At 41.7% G+C, this 18,390-nt stretch overlaps 4 protein-coding genes across 5 annotated transcripts; 2 read left to right on the top strand and 2 right to left on the bottom strand.

Moving 5' to 3' along the window:
* Positions 1-92: 92 nt before the first annotated feature.
* Svr (Carboxypeptidase D svr) lies at positions 93-10,346 on the bottom strand. Its single transcript, XM_077400023.1, has 15 exons — positions 9,879-10,346; positions 9,560-9,804; positions 9,291-9,446; positions 8,913-9,088; positions 8,437-8,584; positions 8,232-8,329; positions 5,777-6,276; positions 4,934-5,410; positions 4,568-4,842; positions 4,134-4,308; positions 3,688-4,067; positions 3,482-3,623; positions 1,915-3,400; positions 1,663-1,836; positions 93-1,561 (listed from the first exon to the last, which is right to left on the bottom strand). Exons 1-15 carry the CDS (start codon positions 10,344-10,346, stop codon positions 1,431-1,433), a joined length of 5,031 nt encoding a protein of 1,676 aa, XP_077256149.1. The 3' UTR covers positions 93-1,430.
* A 439-nt stretch (positions 10,347-10,785) lies between these two features.
* Positions 10,786-12,478, top strand: LOC143894045 (uncharacterized). The gene is made up of 2 exons (XM_077400073.1): positions 10,786-10,926; positions 11,017-12,478. Exons 1-2 carry the CDS (start codon positions 10,913-10,915, stop codon positions 12,158-12,160), a joined length of 1,158 nt encoding a protein of 385 aa, XP_077256199.1. The 5' UTR covers positions 10,786-10,912; the 3' UTR covers positions 12,161-12,478.
* LOC143894047 (serine/threonine-protein phosphatase Pgam5, mitochondrial-like) lies at positions 12,338-14,818 on the bottom strand. Its single transcript, XM_077400075.1, has 5 exons — positions 14,462-14,818; positions 14,140-14,318; positions 13,239-13,453; positions 12,993-13,123; positions 12,338-12,905 (listed from the first exon to the last, which is right to left on the bottom strand). The coding sequence occupies exons 1-5, from the start codon at positions 14,629-14,631 to the stop codon at positions 12,755-12,757; spliced, it is 846 nt and encodes a 281-aa protein (XP_077256201.1). The 5' UTR covers positions 14,632-14,818; the 3' UTR covers positions 12,338-12,754.
* A 101-nt stretch (positions 14,819-14,919) lies between these two features.
* On the top strand, positions 14,920-18,243 carry LOC143894039 (protein SHQ1 homolog). 2 transcript variants are annotated; one of them, XM_077400058.1, is made up of 9 exons: positions 14,920-15,298; positions 15,379-15,569; positions 15,658-15,821; positions 15,935-16,336; positions 16,418-16,541; positions 16,620-16,783; positions 16,939-17,093; positions 17,171-17,215; positions 17,708-18,243. In XM_077400058.1, the coding sequence occupies exons 1-9, from the start codon at positions 15,156-15,158 to the stop codon at positions 17,832-17,834; spliced, it is 1,515 nt and encodes a 504-aa protein (XP_077256184.1). In that variant the 5' UTR covers positions 14,920-15,155; the 3' UTR covers positions 17,835-18,243. The 2 variants fall into 2 exon arrangements, with proteins under 2 accessions (XP_077256184.1, XP_077256186.1); XM_077400060.1 differs by lacking the exon at positions 17,171-17,215 and having other exon boundaries at positions 14,922-15,298.
* Positions 18,244-18,390: the final 147 nt, after the last annotated feature.

The following is an 18,390-nucleotide window of genomic DNA, read 5'->3' as shown; positions in this document are numbered from 1 at the left end:
AATTAAGTTAACTAAATAATGGGAGGAACTAATCACGTGTTTTACTACTAAAAAATAGGTTTATTCACAAAATGCTTATAGGATACCATGTGAGAAAAAGCTGGAAATCTTGAGAGGCGAATAGAATTGCGCAGCATTACATTTTCATGTTTTCTTGACTATCCTACGGACGAAATTTAGAATTCGTTGTATGTAAATGGAATTTCGATTAACACAGTCTTGCGCACGTTTTCGCTGCGCATTTTATATAATTGGAAAAAACTCTTTAACAACCTGAAAACTCTTTCGTGCACTGCTATCGTAGGAATATAACTTTCATCAGTTGTAAATTTATACGGAGGCCTGTACATAATTGAATTGTATGTTGTATATGATATAAAACTCAGCAATCCAAGTAAAGGCCGGGTTCTATCGGCGTCTGCTCCCCTTTCTCATCTCGTTCAAAATTCTGATATAAATTTTTCTGATATATTTACACAGGTAAAAAGTTTTATATGCAAACGTGTTTAGCTTAACAGAAAGATTTACTTGTTTTAAGATCCTGCGATAATCTACAAATTATTCCTTTACAGCTATTGTAATTAACAGCTCTAATTTTCTAAATCTTAGTAAGTACCAAAGGGCGGTTAATCGTAAGTACCGAATATTATTTCTTAGTACATGGAATGACCCGCGTACGGAAGTATCTTCGCGTAAATTATGATTAACGCTAAATTATTCGTTTGCTTGCTACAGATGTGATAAGATACGCCGAAATCGAAGTAGCTCGGAAAAAGTTACGCTTCTTTACTTCCCTGGAATTACGTTACTTCGGAAAAGAAATAGAAGTTAGGAAAGCGCCTCTTTTTCTTAGATTTCAACATTCGCTAATTAAAGCTGGTGCGCGATCTACGTACATAAATAAGAAAAATTTATCATGTACGAGTAAATCCTAGCTAATATCGAGAACAAACGGCTGAATGTTTCTCACGTTAGTTTAACATTCGTGTTTGTTTTTAATGTGACGATTACGTATAGCCTTAATATGATACATACGATAGTCTCTTGTCCGCACTGACGTTTTCTTTCCACATTCACTCTTGTAAAAATTAACGATTCAAAAAAGATTCTACGCTTGTCTTACTTTACCGTAATGGAAATTTTTCTGACGTTTACGTATTTATGTAACATTTCTCACAGAATTCTATAAAATTACATTCTACTCCCTTAAACTTTGACGCGATACAAAATAATGTAAATATCATCGGAAAGTAACGCGATTACCTCTAAAAAAATGCAGCAAAAATACAAGTACATATTCCATGCTTGAACCCTGATTCTTACTTTCGTAAATTTCAGTACTTAAAAATTGCTTTTATCCCGCAAACATTGCCTCTTCTCTATATGTTTAAATTATATAAAATTTATATTTCATACAAAAACATTCACTGTCACGTCTGTCTCGGTATTGTGTCGCTCCATTCCCGTTCGGGCCGAACAAACTCCAGATCGCTGCCATCCTCGGAACTGTTATCGTCATCGAAATACGGCCTGGTAACTTCATTGTCGTTTGACGTATATCCTGGATTGTGACAGGCAGAAATTAGGATTTGTACAATAAGATTTGTAAGATTATTCCTGATAATCTCTACCGAGTGTTACGACAAATTGATATCGAATTACCTTCTACCGGTCTTCGGAATATTTCGATTTCCTTCTCATCGTCGTCGAAAAAGCTACCGCCGTCTTGCAGTAAACTGAAAGCGTATCCCTTTCTGCCCTTCTCCGTATCTTCCGAAGCTCGACACCTCGCCCACGTGCATATAGAGCACAAGACGATGCCGAAACATATCATACCTGCAACCGGATTGCACATTGCGTTTATATTATAAATCTTTATTAGTCCCTTCATTGGACATTCCGTGGTTGACTTACCCGTTATCATGATAAATACTAGTCTAGGTATTCCCATGACACTGTCGTCGCGAACGAGCTTGAACATCACTCTTGAGAATTTCTTCACCTCGAACGAGGGCGTGGAGACGAGTTTGGTCTCTGCGTGGTATCCAGACGCTGTGGCCGTTATATTGTGACTCCCAGGCGGAAATAGAATCGAGTAGAAGCCCGACTTGCCGTTTTTAATCAGATGCGGTGACCTGTCGTAAGATAGGACGACGTTTTCGATCGGTTCGTCCTCCTCGTTGGTGACGTGTCCTCTCACGCCTTTCTTCATCTCCTGCATGCAGGCTAATAAACTGGCCTTGTTTTCCTGCCACACGGCGATCGAGGGATCGGTGGTGCAGCAGGTGACGTACACGTCCATCATCAAGGTGCTCGTGTTGAAGTAGGCGTAATCCATCAAGAGCGGACCTCTCTTTCCGCCAATTCCCGCCGCCGCGTGTATCACGCTGTTGACGCCGATGTGCCAGTCCGGTTTGCATCCCGTGCTCGCGGACAGCTTGTCGGCCCTCGCGTCGGCGTACACCGACGCCAAGTGTCGCAGTAAATCCTCATCGTCGCTTTCGTACTTTCGCTCGCGTACCTTCCCGTAATCGCGACCGAACGGGATCTCGATGTGCCGCGACCCGCTATTGAGATTCACAGCCAACACGGCGTTCACGTCCTTGAACCAGCTCGTGATCGTGGCCGCTTCCTCATCCAGCTTCCCGTGAATCGGGAACTGCAAGCCTGTCAACCGTGGCGAACAAGTGGGGGGATTTTCGTCAGGCGAGAAGAATTCCGGAACCACATATGTGGAGAAATCATCTATGTAACTCATAGTATCTTGCTTATAATTGTCCAAGAGATACGAGGCGAAGTGCAAGAGCACTCCAGCGGTCGCTGGTTCCGCTCGTAGAATGCCGGCTGAGAAAACGATGGCGGGTCGCCCTATCTGTTTCCGATCGTTGTTGGAACCGATCTCTAGACACATAATCTCGTTACCCTTCGCGGTTTTGCCGATGCTGTGTAAGGTCGTCTGTCGCGGATACTTGGCGTTCAAACTGATCAAAGCGCGGTTGACGTGACTCAGCTTCTCAGGTTGCTTGCGGCGATTGTCGATTGCGGGCGTCGTGTCCCTCTGCGCCTGCACCATCTTAACGTCTTTATTCGTTATGCTTTGTCGTTGCACAGAAACTTTCACCACCTGCCTGACGTATCCCTCGCAGGAAACCGATAACGTGTACTCGCCGGGTACCAGTATCATTTTGAAGTAGGCCATGTTGTGCGACACGTTGTAGCTTCTTCCTCCGATCTCGACGGTGGCCTCTCGAAGCGGAGCGCCGTGTTCGTCCATTATCATCGCGCGGATTCCGCTCGCGAGACTCTGCACAAGTTCCATAAGCGGTAGCAGATTCTCGCGCCAAATGATGGGAATGGAGTCCGCGCGCGGATACTTGCAACACGACAGACTGACGCTCATCTGCACGCAGATAAAACGAACGTTTAGTGATGAATTGAAAATATAATAAGAATAAGTGAGAAGAAAGAAGATTATGCTTACCACTTGCGTGTCGTAAGTGCGCTGTATGAAATTCATCAAACGTTGCGTACTGTTATTCGACTGGCTGCATATCTCGTTGTGTCTCGAATGCTCGTAAACGTCGGCGAGCGTTTTAAACGTATTCAGATCGTCGTTCAAGTAACTGAAGGATAAAAATTGATCAGCAACCCCCGCCAAATTTTTTCGCAAATTATAAATTGCGTTACCTGATTTGCGAGGCACCACCTCCCAGTATCACAACGACGTCGTAATTTTCAGTCTGTAACAGTCTCTTAAATGCATCCGTAACATTATCCATTTGTTTAGACGCATCAGTGTTCTCTAATAACAACTTCTCTCCTATTTCGTCATTGACTACAGGATTGCAATCATTACTCTCTTCTACGTTGTCGAATCCTAGATCGACGCCGGGAATGAGATGCAACGTAGCGTCATCCAGTAGCCTCTGGATAGGCGGATTACCAATTTGATTTCCCATAAGAATATGCGTCGCCAAACGTAATAGAATCTCCCTACCCGCCGGCTGGGAGGCGAACAATCCTCCCACCAATGCGATGCGAAATTTATTCTCATCGGGTGATCCCATCTGGAAAGCGCGATTTTAAGTTAAATACAGAACAATATAATGGGTGATATGTTTATTCAAACTCACATTATGCGTGATTTTCAGCGAATGAATGGCCATGCTGATCAACGAATCGCCAGCTATAAATTCTGCGGTGTCGGGCTGATGACTTTCCAACTGGCTGAATCTAGCGCTCAAGTCAGAATTTTTTAAATAACCGTTCTGCAAGTTCACCATCAATCGAAAATCATATGCAGATGACCTATATAAGCGGATATTCATATAAATAATTAATTCTTATATCTTTTACATGCCAAGAAGCAATTGTTAAACAATAAAATATAACCACTTGAGTCATCTTCGTGGGCCAGATCCGAGCGAGAAACATATTTCGAAAAGTCATTAAAGGGGTCTATTCGTAAAGTTACTCTGTCCCCAGCCTTCCTTATTAAGTATCATACAATTTCATATTGCGCGATCAGATCGCAGAGTGCGTTTGGAATTGTAATAAATAATCATACCAGTGCTGAGGGTCGTCACGCATTAACGTAAAGTCCAGAGTTACTTCTCCATCCCCGACATTTTCGTCATACGACGGTACGACGACACTTTGCGTGAGCGTTTCGTATCCCACTGCGCTGACAGTTACGTTATATCGTCCTGGTATCAATATGCGCCAATAATCACCTTTTTCGGCAGTATAAATATCGTGCTTTATACCTTCGACCGAGATCTTTGCATGGGGTATAGGGGTGCCGATGGACGAACCCACCGTGCCGTGTATACCTTTGCGAGACTGTGGAAAAGAAACGTGAAGAAGATAAAAATTAGCCGCTATGATCACACGTATGTTTCTCCGACTATTCGCTTCCGCTAAAAAGCTATACCATTTCGATGAAACGCAAAAGAGGCTCCCTGTTCTCCAGCCAGTAATTCGGCAAGTCGCTGGCGTTCGGGAACTTGACGCATCCGACTTCCAGGGTAATCTCGAAATCGTTGCTGTGCAAGTAATTGTAATCCTGCATACCGCCAGGCACGGAGTACCAACGCGCGCCGTTCGTTATACCTTCCGGGAAACGTTCCTCGAGGAGCGCCTTCGTGCCATAGGGATCGTTCGCTATCGGCGGACACGGCTGGCCTAGGTGCATGCGGGGATGAGCTTTGGAGTACGTCGACGCCAGCATCTGGAAAACGGCATCGTCCGGGCTTGGATTCGCGACGTTGGACGCCAAGTTCTCCGGTCCATCGTCATAAGGGTAATTCGCAACCAACGCTCCTCCGTGAAGATTAGCAGAAAGCACAAACGGGATTCTCGCTATCCAATCCATCACCGCTTTGGTCTCGGGTTCCTGGTGCCGATTAAACTGAAAAATATTATTAAATAAGCGCGGTTTTAACTGGTACAAATCGTTAAGCGAGATACGCAACATGGATTCGTAATTATATGTCGATAATTGAAGTGAATCTAGAATCTAAAACGAAAAAAAAGAGTATTCTGAGCATTTAAATTTATTATAATAAAAAAAAATTAAGCTTAAATAATCTATTTTATCCTCCATTCAAAGCAATTACGTAAAAAGTTAAGTGAGAATTTATACGTCACTCTCTCCTCTTTAAAGTATCACTCGTCGAAATGAGATAAATAATTGATATATCGAAATAATGAGATAATTAATTAATCAGCAAATATATGTGATGTAAATGTAAGAAAATATATCGGAAGACCGTACATCATTGATTTCGTACTGATCGGGAAAGTTTCTATTGAGGTCTACACCCTTCGCGTTTGCTCTGCCTTTCGCCCCGTAAACGTCACCTTCCTTGGAGACCTCGTATCCGTCGGGGTTCATGCTCGGTAACACGTGGAGCCTGACGGTGTCGACTATCCGCGTGACCCTCTCATCGGTGCCGTAGTTCTCACAGAAATATCTCAGCAGTAGCAGCAGCATTTCTCTGCCGACCACCTCGTTCCCATGCATATTTCCGACGTATTTCACCTCCGGTTTCTCAGGATCGTGAACGCCGGGATTCTTCGTGATTTCCACAACGTACAGCTCGCGGCCTTGTACGGAAGGCCCTATGCCGTAGAGCCTCGTGATACTGGGATAACTCGCGGTCAGCTCCTTCAGATACCTCTCCATCGCGACGTGGTTGTGATGCTTGAACTCCACGGTGTGATAAAAGCCATACTTGTCGACGGGTCTTATCACTTCGTCGACCGTACCTTCTCCTGTATCGCACAATCATGATTGTTGTCAAAATCGAACGCAAAGTTTTCAGAGAAACGATCGTCGAAATGCGCCGGTATATATGTAATCGCACAGATTTAAAATCATAAATAACAACGTAAAACAACAGAAACAAGAGATGGATATGTCACAAAAACACAAGGTACAGAGAAAACGAAAAGGATGAGATAAAATTATCAGTTGTGTGTAAAAATAATACGTGTATATAATAAATATAATATACGTGGTCGACACTGAGAGGAAAAGGATATAAGTATTGAGAGTAAATTATTCATTGCTCAAGACGAAAACAATACTTTTATTTCTAATTCTGAACAATACATGCTTGTAAGGAAAATATTGGAACATACATTGTTATACAGATTATGTGATATTTCGGCCACTGTGACGTGTCCTCACATTAGAGATCTACATTAGTATAGTTCCCGATACAATAGAATGGGTATTGGCAGTACTATGTATCTCACATGGTATACATGTAAAACACAGTACACCTGTTTCTTTTTTTTCCTTTTGTTTTGTATACTTGCAGTTGCACGAAATAAGGTAGACAAAACGTTTTGTATTGTCATGCGTATTTTGCTTCCGACCATCATTTACAAAATTTCGGCCAAAATCTATCCTTTCAATTAATCTCGTTAAAAACAAAAAATAAAATATCAATAAAAAAAATAAGTACCTCAAAAAAGTCTCACTCACATCTGTACACATATCAATATATTAGCAACATCGATATCTACTCTCTAATTTGTCTAATAATATTATTTAATGATAAAAAATAATTCTATTAATAATTATCTAACGATTTACCTATTTTCCATTAAAGGAAAAATATGCAGTTCATTGTTTTTCGTGCTTGTAAGTACATATATGTATAAACGAAATATAAATGATGAAATATAATGTAAACAATTTATAACCATGATAAAATTTAAATCTGATTCAAAATATACGTAGTCTACAATGTAATAGGTATTATCTGTAAAGATATGTTTGATCGGTTAATTTGTTCTTGTTTGCATATATATTGATATAATATACTACTTTCCAATCTGCAGACAGGGCGTTATTTGTGTCTTTGTTAATGTGCACAATTTCATGCAAATTTTTGTTCATACAAATTTTAAATGCAATCGCGGAATGTTCGTTTACATATAGATATGCAAAATATGTTTGCAAAGAAATAAATTTGAATAAGACAATATTAAGATTAAACACATATGAGTACAATAGTAGAATAAATATATGCCTTCCGCCACAAACTGGAATATAGTTAAAATATTTTCCTTATTTATTTCACGTATAAACTATGAGAAAAATATATTTAAAAAATCCTTATTCCTTTTTTTTTTCTCTGCCATATGTAGTTAGTGAGATTCATTTCTCCGTACCTTGTGTATATACCATATGTATAATTATAAGTCTAATGTCTTAAAATCTTATTAAATAATAAAGAACGCCATGTCGAAATATGTCAGGAAACAAATAAGAGATTCTGCAGTCACAAATTATTAAAGATGCGTACATCCGAATTTCACAACATTAATTCGCTAAAACAGAACAAAAAATTTACTAAAAAAAACAAGTAACAAAAACTGATATTTAAAAAATAAATTTTTAATGAGGATATTTGTATATCAAATAAAATCATTTGCTAATAAAAAACTATTTTAATGTTATAGTGTACAAACAAAATATATAAATTATTAAAACGACACAAATGAATGAATGATGTGGTTAGTAATAGCTTGTAATATTTTAGACGAAAAGATACGTGTTAGATAAACAATATAGCCGTGACAACAGTGCTGTTAGATAATTTAAATGTTCGAATATGAGTAGTCCTGGTCATCGTACTCATCTATTAGCTCATAGAATGGTAGTCTGTTAAAAAGTGATATTGGTACCATTTGTGGATAATTTATGTCATTTTTACCTTGTTCATAAAATACTTCTTTGTCGTTTAATGTAAAGTTAAGGATCAGCGGTGTGCCTTCTAATACAGTCACATTTACTGGTTTGCTGGGTTCGTATCTAGATAGGAAAAAAATATATAATAGAAACAGGTACGTTAAAAATATTCTTCAGCTTGTGCACGACATGTTACGTGTTAATGTTTAAGAATTATGACGTTTACATACCCCCATGCAGTAGCATAAACCGAATAAGTTCCTGGAAGTAGTAAACGCCAATACTCGCCATTGGACGTGGTCGTTACATTATGGTCTATTCCTTCCACAATGACGTTTGCTCTTTGGATCGGTTTACCATCCTTACCGCGTACAAAACCTGCAAACGAAAAACAGGTAGGATGAGGTAAGGTAAAGGTACCAATAGCCGGACACTTAAGCATAGGAAATGTACCAATACCTGAACACGTATATCTGTGTCTGGATACCGTTAAAAAAAATATAAATTTATGAAAATAAACGCTTGGATATATATTATAAAATTACGGGAAAAAATACTTTTATCTTTGATTTTAATTCGCGTTATACTTGTAACGCGAATTACATACTTGATAATAAAGGTGTCCGGGTATTGGTACCTTTACCTTATAAAATCTCTTTCTAAAATTAATTCAACATGAAAACAACGTATGTATAAACATTCTTACCCTTTATTCCAATATGCACTTGTTCCAAATATTTAATCAGCGATTCTTTATTCAATTGCCACTGCTCCGGTATCGTCGAGCCGGGAGGATATTTACAGCAACTTAGCTCAAACGTTATGTCAAATGCGTTGGAGCGAGCATAATTGTAGTCCTGCATGCCACCAATTACTTCGTACCTGTCGACAAATTCCAAATTTTATTTCAATCTTGTAAAACCCATTCGGATATTTGTTTCAGTTCCCGCGAATAATAAGCTAACAGTTTTGCGAAGATTATTTTATGAATCGATCATCCGATGGATATTTGCATTTTAAATGCTGGTCAACTTAAATTTCACTTTAAATTACTTTAAAAGACACGCGATATGCTTATTCTTACCAATACGCTCCATTTGTAACGCCACTACGGAATATCTCGGGTGGACAAGCGTCGCCTCGGCGCATTTGTGGATGATTGTCGGCGTAAACATGGGCGAGGTACTTGAATAAATTATCGTCCGGACTTTTACTCTCCACGCAGCACGTTTTTGGAATGCTAGAACGACACGTGTCTTGTCAGACAACAGATAGAACTTCCAATAACGTAAGCTAGAACAATTTAACAACTGTGTTCACACACACAACTATCATAATGACTGTATAATATACCCAGAATCATATGGATAGCTGGCAACTACAGCACCACCGTGAAGATTGCCGGAGAGCACAAAAGGCTCGTTTGCGATCCAAGTCATCATAGCCACCGTTTCGTTCTGGCGACCGTTCAGGATAGAGACACCTTTCCTGAACTGGCTGAGCCTCCTGTCGAACTGATCGGGGAAGTCCCGATTCAAGTCGACGCGATTGGCGTTCTCTCTGCCCGAGAAGTCGTCCTTGGACTCGCATTTACCCTCCTGAAACGCAAAAACGTCTCAAATTGTCCGCGATCTCGCGACTACGATTGCACCGCCGCGGCTGGGAATCTCACCTCCGAATTCTCGAAACCGTCCGGATTCATGGAGGGCATCAGGTAGATGTCCGTCTGGTTCACGAGCCGAGTGACGCGATCGTCCTTGCCGTAGCGATCCAGGAGGTACTGTCCGAGAATGACGAGCAACTGCCTGCCCACGACCTCGTCGCCGTGCATATTGGCGACGAGCTTGACCATGGGCTCGCCGAGGGTGCGCCGGCCGACGTTCTCCGAGATCTCGAGGACGAGGAGGTCCCGGCCCTCCACCGACTTCCCGATGGAGAACACTCGCGCGAGGTGCGGATATCGTTGCGCCAGGGAATCGAACAGTCGTCGCAGGTCCTCGTAGTGCGCGTAGGACGTGGTGACGTAGTCGCCGTCCCGCGCAGCGTCCTCGTCGGCGGCGTTCGGCGCGTAGCCGTTCGCCAGGGCGACCGCGGCGCAGACGAGCGCGAGGACGACGACACCGCGACGTAGGCCGTCCATTTGCGGGGCCGTTTTACTCCCTCTCACGAGCGCGCTCTCCTCTTGGACGACGAATTCCTCGCTAGCACCTCGCGCGCGCTCCTGGCCAGTATCCTCACCTCGGGGAAGATCGTCAGAGACTCATATCAAGGGCCGTCCCCTCAATCCTTCCGCATATATACACAGTGCTGACGTCCGCACGCCAAACGCCAATTTCGCCAAACGAGTGGGCGACGTGTCGACGAGGAGGGGGAGAGCAACGTCACCTTTCCCGATAATCCCAATCCCGATACGAGCGAGTCGAACGACCGTCCTTCTCTCTTCCCTCTCGTTGGTTCATGCGCGATAAACACGGCGATAACGCGCGGCACGCGGCATTAATCAACGTTATCGCTTCCCCTGGGCTAATTGTAAGATTAAAAGTGCACAGTCTTGGGACTTTATTCGTTCGGCGGATCGTTATGAATTCGCGGTACCCGCGAGAAGTGACATGATGAGTCACGCGAGCCGATTAGGTTAGGGTTAGAAGATCGAGGTTAGGTTTCGCCGCGATTCAAGGACGTTACGGTAATCGACGGTGCTCGGCAATGGCTAATAAACAGTGAGTAACAAAGGCTTCTAATTGTATCGCGCGGGATTTTAATACCGTCGATCACTCGCGACTCGATGTTTCTTTAATTCAATGTTGAAGGTACGGCCTGATCTTGCCGAAGAAGCAACAGCGGAGCACGGCGCCGAAGCTCGGCAACATTTTCGGGGACGACGATGCCTCCGACGAGGACGACGGCCCCGACTGGGTCAGGAAGACCCTCAAGGCGGAGAGCGAGAAGAACAGGATGAAGAAGCAGACGAAGCTGGACATACAGAAGGCCCTGAAGGAGGATCCGACCATCTATCAGTACGACGAGGTGTACGACGAATTGGAACGCGGCAAGGGCCAGCCGGATAGCGCGAGCAGGCAGAAGGAGCAGAAGTCCAAGTACATACGGAAGCTCCTGAAAACGGCCGAGCGAAGGAAGAAGGAGCAGGAGCACAGGATAGAGAGAATGGTGCAGAAGGAACGCGAGGCCGAGGGCGAGATGTTCGCGGACAAGGAGAGTTTCGTCACGTCGGCGTACAGGGCGAAGCTGGAGGAATTTAAGAAGATGGACGAAGAGGAGGCGAAGATGAATAGATTGGAAGCTATCGGCGATGTGACGAAGCAGCGAGATATGTCAGGATTTTACCGTCACTTATATCAACAGACCGTCGAGTACAAGGGTGAGACTAACGAGGATGGAGATGACAAAGCGAAGGAGGAGAGTACCGAGCGGAGGGAAAGGAAAACTTCGACGAGCAGCGCAAATGAAGAAAGTGTAACGGCAGATAAGAGGACAAACGAAACGGAGGAGAGCCCGAGAATAGTTGCGAAATCTAAAAAATTGAGGCAGTACAGGCAAAGAGTCGTAGAAACGTACGAATCTGATTCCGAAACGGAGACGAGTAAGGAGGAGTTGAAGAAAGATCGAACCGTCGCTGCGCCGGACAAGGACAAGAAGGCTGATGAAGCGGAGGAACGAGGGCCGGAGGAAAAGAAACAAAAATTAGACAAAACCCATGGGAATACGATCGAAAATGTTGGAGACACCAAGGACAGAGGCGCAAGTGTAAAAGACACCGAGACACCTCGAGACAATGTTACTCCGGAAAATGAAAAAGTTGAGAGTAAGGAAAAACCTGTTGAAAAGAAAGATAGATCTTCCATTTGGGAAAAGAGAACGGTAGGACCGGTGTTCGAAGCGGCGTTACAAAGGTACTGCGAAAGGAAGGCAAAAAGACTGGCCGCAGCAAATTAGATGCAATTAATTTATAGTTACGTTAATTTTTATATAACGTCAATACCGTACTGTCCATTTCACTTTTATATCGATCAAATAACGGGAATACTGATCTTATTTTAAAATTGTACAAAAAAAGTCGCCATGATCTTCGACCGTAAAAAAATGTGTACAATGAAAATTGAGGACAAATACTTATTTTATAACGTTAGAAAACTGCAAGTGTATTTAAAAATACGTACAATCCAAATGCTCAGATGACAATTTTTATAATTTAAGTAGATATTACAGCTAAGAAGAAAATATATACGCTCAAATGCACGAGTATAACCAACACTTTTCTCAATGTCGTTTAGTCATTCATTTCTTCACGTACATATTACTTTGAAATACTATTTTTAGGCAATCAGCTTTTTCTCCGCACATCTGTACAATATTATGCAATTACGTCCAAGATGAAAGCCATGTAAAAAGCTAATTATTTTTGCGATAAGAAAATAATACGAGGTCGATTTGTACATCTCGTGGAACGCAGTCTCGATGTACGTGTCGATACGCTTGTCGGTGATATATTACTTATATGTCTGTATGTTGCGTACAAGTCATATATTTTTAGCTAGAAGTTATATTTTGCGGTAGCATGTGTCCCGTATCTCCTAGACAATAGAGAGTAACTCTACCGCTGGGAAGAACGCAGAGCCAAGTAATACTCGCATGTTTCAAGCCTATCCGTAGCCATGCTTCCGGTGGAAATTGTAACGCCCTTGAAAAAGAAATCGAAAGATATATGTATACGCGATAGAAAGAATATCGTTAAGTTTGAACAATGTAATGAAAGAAAAAGTCTTACCGACAAACGAAATATCTGATGACGTTTGCATGGCATACAAGAACGGTGTAAGAATCGCGAGCCTGACCAGGATCCGCACGGTGGAAATATTTTCTAAATGCCGCTTCTATTCTAGGTCCATCTTGGAAGAACTGGAATGTACGTAGATCGCGCGACGTATTATGCGTTGCGAGAATTCTAATTTTAAAATCTTTTCGGTATATTTTCGATAATGCAAGCGCAACGATCAGTTTGTATTCTACTCACGTGTTTCTCAGACTTCCACTGACCGATGGGTGGCTCCGGAGGTATAGGCGCACCTTCGATTAACAGACTGTCGTCCTCAACTGGCACGTTTATAAGATTCTTTTCTATAATTTTGGAAGTTTCCAGGGCGCGTGTCATTGTAGATCTCACTATCAGCGAGTAAGGCAAGTTTAATTCCGCTAGCCTCTTCCCCGTTGTTTCAGCCTGTTTCCTGCCTTTATAGTAACAAAGTAAATACAGTTCGACGAGTCATATGTGTGCGCTTATACGTCGTAAAGGTTTACACGAAGCAAGCATGAAATTAGGGAAACGTAAAGAGAAAGAAATCAAGTAAAAAGTCCAGTTGCACACAATAATTTGCGTCATAAGCTGCGAGCCCCTTTAGAAAAAAATAATAGCAGGCACTGAAAGAAATATCGCTAGTTTTAGCACAGCGTAACATGTTAATTCTCGGTATATGCGATGATGCGATGGAACAAAACATACTGGTATCACGAATCGTTACATACTTATCGCAAGATAACTTATTAGCCATCTTCCAACGCAACGTCATGGAAGATGCGAGTAGATAGAAAGCGTATTATCCTAGTAGCAACACCTAGGGAATGCTATAGCGCACGGTAGAATTCGTATATAGCATTCTCTTCGGAAATTGTGTGGTTTGCCGGTTATGGTGACAAATTATTGTGCACCTCCAGGAGCTTTAACCCGAGACCTATATGCAAATACAAAACTTTATCAGTACGAAATAAACGAGCGACGCTAAAAATTAGGAGAGGGACCTCGACAAGAGACGTGCTTCAGATTATGCGAGGAGAGTAAGGATCTCCAGAGATGCGATATCATGGCACGAAGACAACTATTGGGACAACCACGTTATTTTAACGCTCGTCAGGCATACCAAGTTCGGTCAGCGCTCTCTCTGCGTCCGTCTTTCCCTCCGTGTGATATTGCCCATGGCGAATCATGAGTATGTGTCGCACAGCCTTCGCCTTCTTCGTCTCAAACTTTTCGTTGTACTTGTTCTCGTCGTTCTCATTGTTTATCTTCATCGGCATCACCAAACTCTTTGGATCTCGTCTGCAAACGCAAACCTTTTTTTTAAATCAGGGAGAATGAATTGTACGGCCAGAAACTTCGCTTTCCAACAATCCTGCCGGTTGAGAGGAAAGTGAACTTTTCGGAAGGGAAAACAAACGGATCTTCAACGGGAGATAGGTCACCTGTCCCAGTTGTGGTCCCACTTCACCGAGGGTGTGTGATTCGTCGTCCAGGAGTTGTGGACGTGCAGCGGGCTCGTGTTGCCGTGTTGCGCGTTGTAGTAATACAATAACGCGCCGCTCACCGCGCCGAGTCCGAGGGCCCACTTCTGCAGCTGTGAAACGGACGGCATCTTCACTCTTCAGTAATCTTCGCGCGCGCGCGAAGAGAGAACGAAGGAGTCAAGGAGAACCGAGTCAACCGAGAAGAAAAATGCCGAAACAGAAACGTCAGAACGTCACTCTCTTGAAGCGGTAGCGGCGACCTAACCCAACGTGAACCCAACCGACCCTTTCGTCACGACTGGTTTGCCACTTCCGGGCGCAGGTAGGCGCAGGATCCGTCGCTTGAGTCGCTTCCCGTCGTCTCTCGTTCGATCCGGTTCGATCTGTCGAGAGTGTCGCGTCGAGTCGGTCGCGTCGCCAGTGTTGTTGTTGACTTCAGTCTGCTTCAGTCACGCGTGTTCGCCAGGATTGAGGATCGGACTCGGACAGATCGAATCCGCGCGCGGCCACGTGGGTCAGCGCGTCCCGTTGAACGAAGCGGCGTCGCGCTCGTTCTTCCTCTCGCACGCCGATTCGCTCGCGCGTTGTGCAAGACGGGGGTGTCCAAATTATAAATAAGTTTCGCAACACTCCGGGAAGGAAAGGAAACGCGATGCTGACCCCACGCTTCGAGATCACGCAGACCGACGAGGAGGTGACGATAATCGTCCACGCTCCGTACGCGAATATCAAAGACGCGGAGGCATCCGTCGACGGGACGGACTTCCGCTTTTATTCCACCCCGTATTATCTCAGGTGAGGGTGTCATTGGCGAGTTATTCGCGAATCTCAGAATGTGTAATTCCCGAATATGTTCGATGAACGGTTCCTTGCAGACTGCAGCTACCGGGCGAGATAGAGGAGAACGACTCGTCCTCCGGCGCCTACGACTGCGAGAAGGGTGATTTTACCTTGCGTTTCTCCAAGGTGAACAAAGGCGAGCACTTTGAGAACTTGGAGATGATAACGACTCTTCTGGCACCGTCGAAGAACAAGAGCACCGTCATACCCAACATCGAAGTGATCGGCAAGTTACAAGAATAATAATATGAAAGTGTCGTATAAAATTATATGTATGTCATTACTGGTGTATAATATCTCTTTTACAATCTTAGGTAATCCATCCGCGGCTTCGGCGGACATAAACAATGCCGTAGACGGTTCTGGAAACAACTGGTTTGCGCCTCAGGATAATTTTGTAGAAACGGAGGCAATTCTTCTAAACTCCCCGAAGTATGGTTTTGCTGATAAAACATCGGGAAGTTTAACTGCCTTTGAGGTATGTCTTTGCAATATGTGTTTTTCGATATCGTTGAACTTTGTCACAAAAGTGCGTACGATAATTATGCTGTTAGTAATAATATATGATTTGTGATTTCTCCCTATATTTAGGCAGCATGGATCAAGGAGATAATAGATCTTCCTGCGCCCGATACAACTCCCGAGGTAGAAAGGAAAACTCTGCGGGAACAGCGTGAATTAAGTGATTTCTCCGAAGAACATTATATGGCAGATCTCGTGCAGCCGGAATGCAAGCCATACGTAACGTATACTGCGGAATGGGACGCGTTACAGAAAGATCAAGTTGCCTTCAGCGAAGCTGAGAGCGATCTGTTAAAAGAACTTCCAAACAAAGAATATTTATTGAGCTCTGAAGATGTACAAAAATTATGTTTAAATGTTGTCGACATCCTATACGCTAGTTGTTATAATCATCGAACTACGTTAGGAGAAAACACTACGGAAAGCAGCTGGACCATTAATAAACTGAGTTCTACTTTATGTTGGTTCCAAGTACGTTTATCAATTGGCGAAGCGCTTTTAGCCGAAAGAAAGAGAGCGCGAACGAAATTAACTTCTATCAAATGTTTTCAGAATTTCACTTCTTTGGATGAAGTTATAACAGCGTGCGTTCGAAGGTCGCTTTGTTATCCACTTTACAGAAATTGGGAACTTTCTATTAAAGTATTTGAAGACGTTAAAAACGTTCTGTCATTAGGTCGGTATAAATTGAGACGTCAAAATGTCCGTCTATCTATTTATAATCTTTTATTACCTCAAACATTTTCATGCGTAGGAAGGAAATACATCGTTAAACGCTTCTGCGAAATACATAGCCTGTTCAATAATTCATACGAACCGAGATACATACTGAACCAATTGTATGTAAAGGATTTTTTAGTTTGGTTGCAAACGTTACCCGAATCATTAATAGAATCGCTTCGTTCTGCATTAAGTGAAGTAAGTACCCTTAAAATTCTTTAAAAGCAATATATTAGATAAGAAGATCGGGATTGTGTGTGTGTGTGAATTCGTGATCCACCGATTACATATCGATCACTTTTACACGCGGCCACGCGTTACCTGCTTATTTAATTTTTTATTACTTTATATAGATTCATCCAAACAAAGCAAATATGGGATTAGATTTAATAGAACTGGAAGTGGCAACTTATTCTGTTCAAGAAGAAGATTTTGTTATAGAAAATACTATTCACAAAATGACCGACAACGTTGAGCAAATGTCTCTGAATGGTAGCGCGCAGGAAAGGTGAGTGGGAAATCATTGCTCCGTTACTTTCTTACTTTGGTAATATTCTACATATTCTGTATAATTTTGTTTTGAAGGCCAAAGAATGTATACCGTGTTAACCAAAAATTTTTTAAATATTTGTAAGTATTTTCATATATCTAGCTTCATTGTTAACAGTCGCTGTTTAACACATCTGTATATAATGGGCATTTGTATTATTTGTTTCTATGTATTTTAACTTACTGGGTATTTTGATGTAACATAATATATAATGCCTAACTTCTTTTATTACATATTGTATAAAATATCCACTGTATATAACTATACTGTTTGGATTTTTGGAAATAAATTTTCATTGTATCCACAGAGTCGAAAACATTTCAAACACAATATATCTGTTACTCAACTAGAAATTTATGAAAATTTTTGTATTGAATAATTGGCCTAAAACTTTTGGATCCAAATGGTATTTGAACCTGAGTTCGCGTTTTTAAATATCCGGATAATAAACATCCTGGGAATGACGAACAGTTTTAATAACCGAATAATATGCATGATTATATAAAACATTTTATAATACTGATTACTTCAACGCATTTCCAACTTTTTTAAATTGTTGAATATAAATGCAGATTATCGAGCAGTTCAAGTTCAACGGATAGCAGTGACACGGATTCCGATAGCAATACGTCAAGCAGCAGCAGCAGTAGTAGCAATAGTAGTCTAGATTCTGACGACCTAGATGATGAGCCCAAATGAATGGGAAAAATTGATGGCCTCGATGAATAATCATGTAAAGTAATTTGAATTAAACATCGACTTCTCCATAAGCATATAATTTTTTAATTATATGCTTAATTTACTAATAAGGCATAGTAATACACTGTTTTTGTTTTCTAAATATTTACGTACATTATTTTATATTTATGTACGTATGTTTCGCGTTGTATATATATGAGAATCTCGTTTTGTGTGATGTTTAAAAACTCGTTTAAAAATAATCTTCCCAATACAGTGTATACATATATAGGCATATATAGGTATATATATGTATATATATATATGTTTGTAAAAGCTAGATATTATATAATTTTTTATATTATACGACCTGTTATAAAAATAACAAACTCAACGTGTTCTTATTAATAAAATAATATTTTTTAAGAAACGTTGAGATTTATTTATTCGACCTGTGATTAATCTGAGATATAGTATTTCTGTTCCATAAATGTTATAAATATTCGAGTTAAATAGCCTTTGTTCGGTCAAATCTATATCAAAATCGAAGCACTAAAAATTTGTTATCTATTCGGTA

The sequence above is a fragment of the Temnothorax americanus genome, unplaced genomic scaffold (assembly GCF_048541705.1).
Source record: "Temnothorax americanus isolate GAGA-0224 unplaced genomic scaffold, ASM4854170v1 Scaffold13, whole genome shotgun sequence".
Lineage (NCBI taxonomy): Eukaryota > Metazoa > Arthropoda > Insecta > Hymenoptera > Formicidae > Temnothorax > Temnothorax americanus.
This window is presented reverse-complemented; position numbering and strand designations above follow the sequence as displayed.

Excerpts from the sequence above, each read along its gene's own strand:
- LOC143894039 (XM_077400058.1), top strand. The coding sequence starts at position 15,156 with ATGCTGACCCCACGCTTCGAGATCACGCAGACCGACGAGGAGGTGACG. Across the intron at positions 15,822-15,934 it reads GAAGTTTAACTGCCTTTGAG|GCAGCATGGATCAAGGAGAT; the intron begins GTATGTCTTTGC and ends CCCTATATTTAG. Across the intron at positions 17,094-17,170 it reads AATGGTAGCGCGCAGGAAAG|GCCAAAGAATGTATACCGTG; the intron begins GTGAGTGGGAAA and ends TTTGTTTTGAAG.
- LOC143894047 (XM_077400075.1), bottom strand. The coding sequence starts at position 14,631 with ATGCCGTCCGTTTCACAGCTGCAGAAGTGGGCCCTCGGACTCGGCGCG. Across the intron at positions 14,319-14,461 it reads TGGGACCACAACTGGGACAG|ACGAGATCCAAAGAGTTTGG; the intron begins GTGACCTATCTC and ends TTGCGTTTGCAG. Across the intron at positions 13,124-13,238 it reads AGTGGAAGTCTGAGAAACAC|TTCTTCCAAGATGGACCTAG; the intron begins GTGAGTAGAATA and ends CGTACATTCCAG.
- Svr (XM_077400023.1), bottom strand. The coding sequence starts at position 10,346 with ATGGACGGCCTACGTCGCGGTGTCGTCGTCCTCGCGCTCGTCTGCGCC. Across the intron at positions 9,447-9,559 it reads AGCTATCCATATGATTCTGG|CATTCCAAAAACGTGCTGCG; the intron begins GTATATTATACA and ends GTGTCGTTCTAG. Across the intron at positions 6,277-8,231 it reads AGAAGTATTTTATGAACAAG|GAGAAGGTACGGTCGACGAA; the intron begins GTAAAAATGACA and ends TGTGCGATACAG.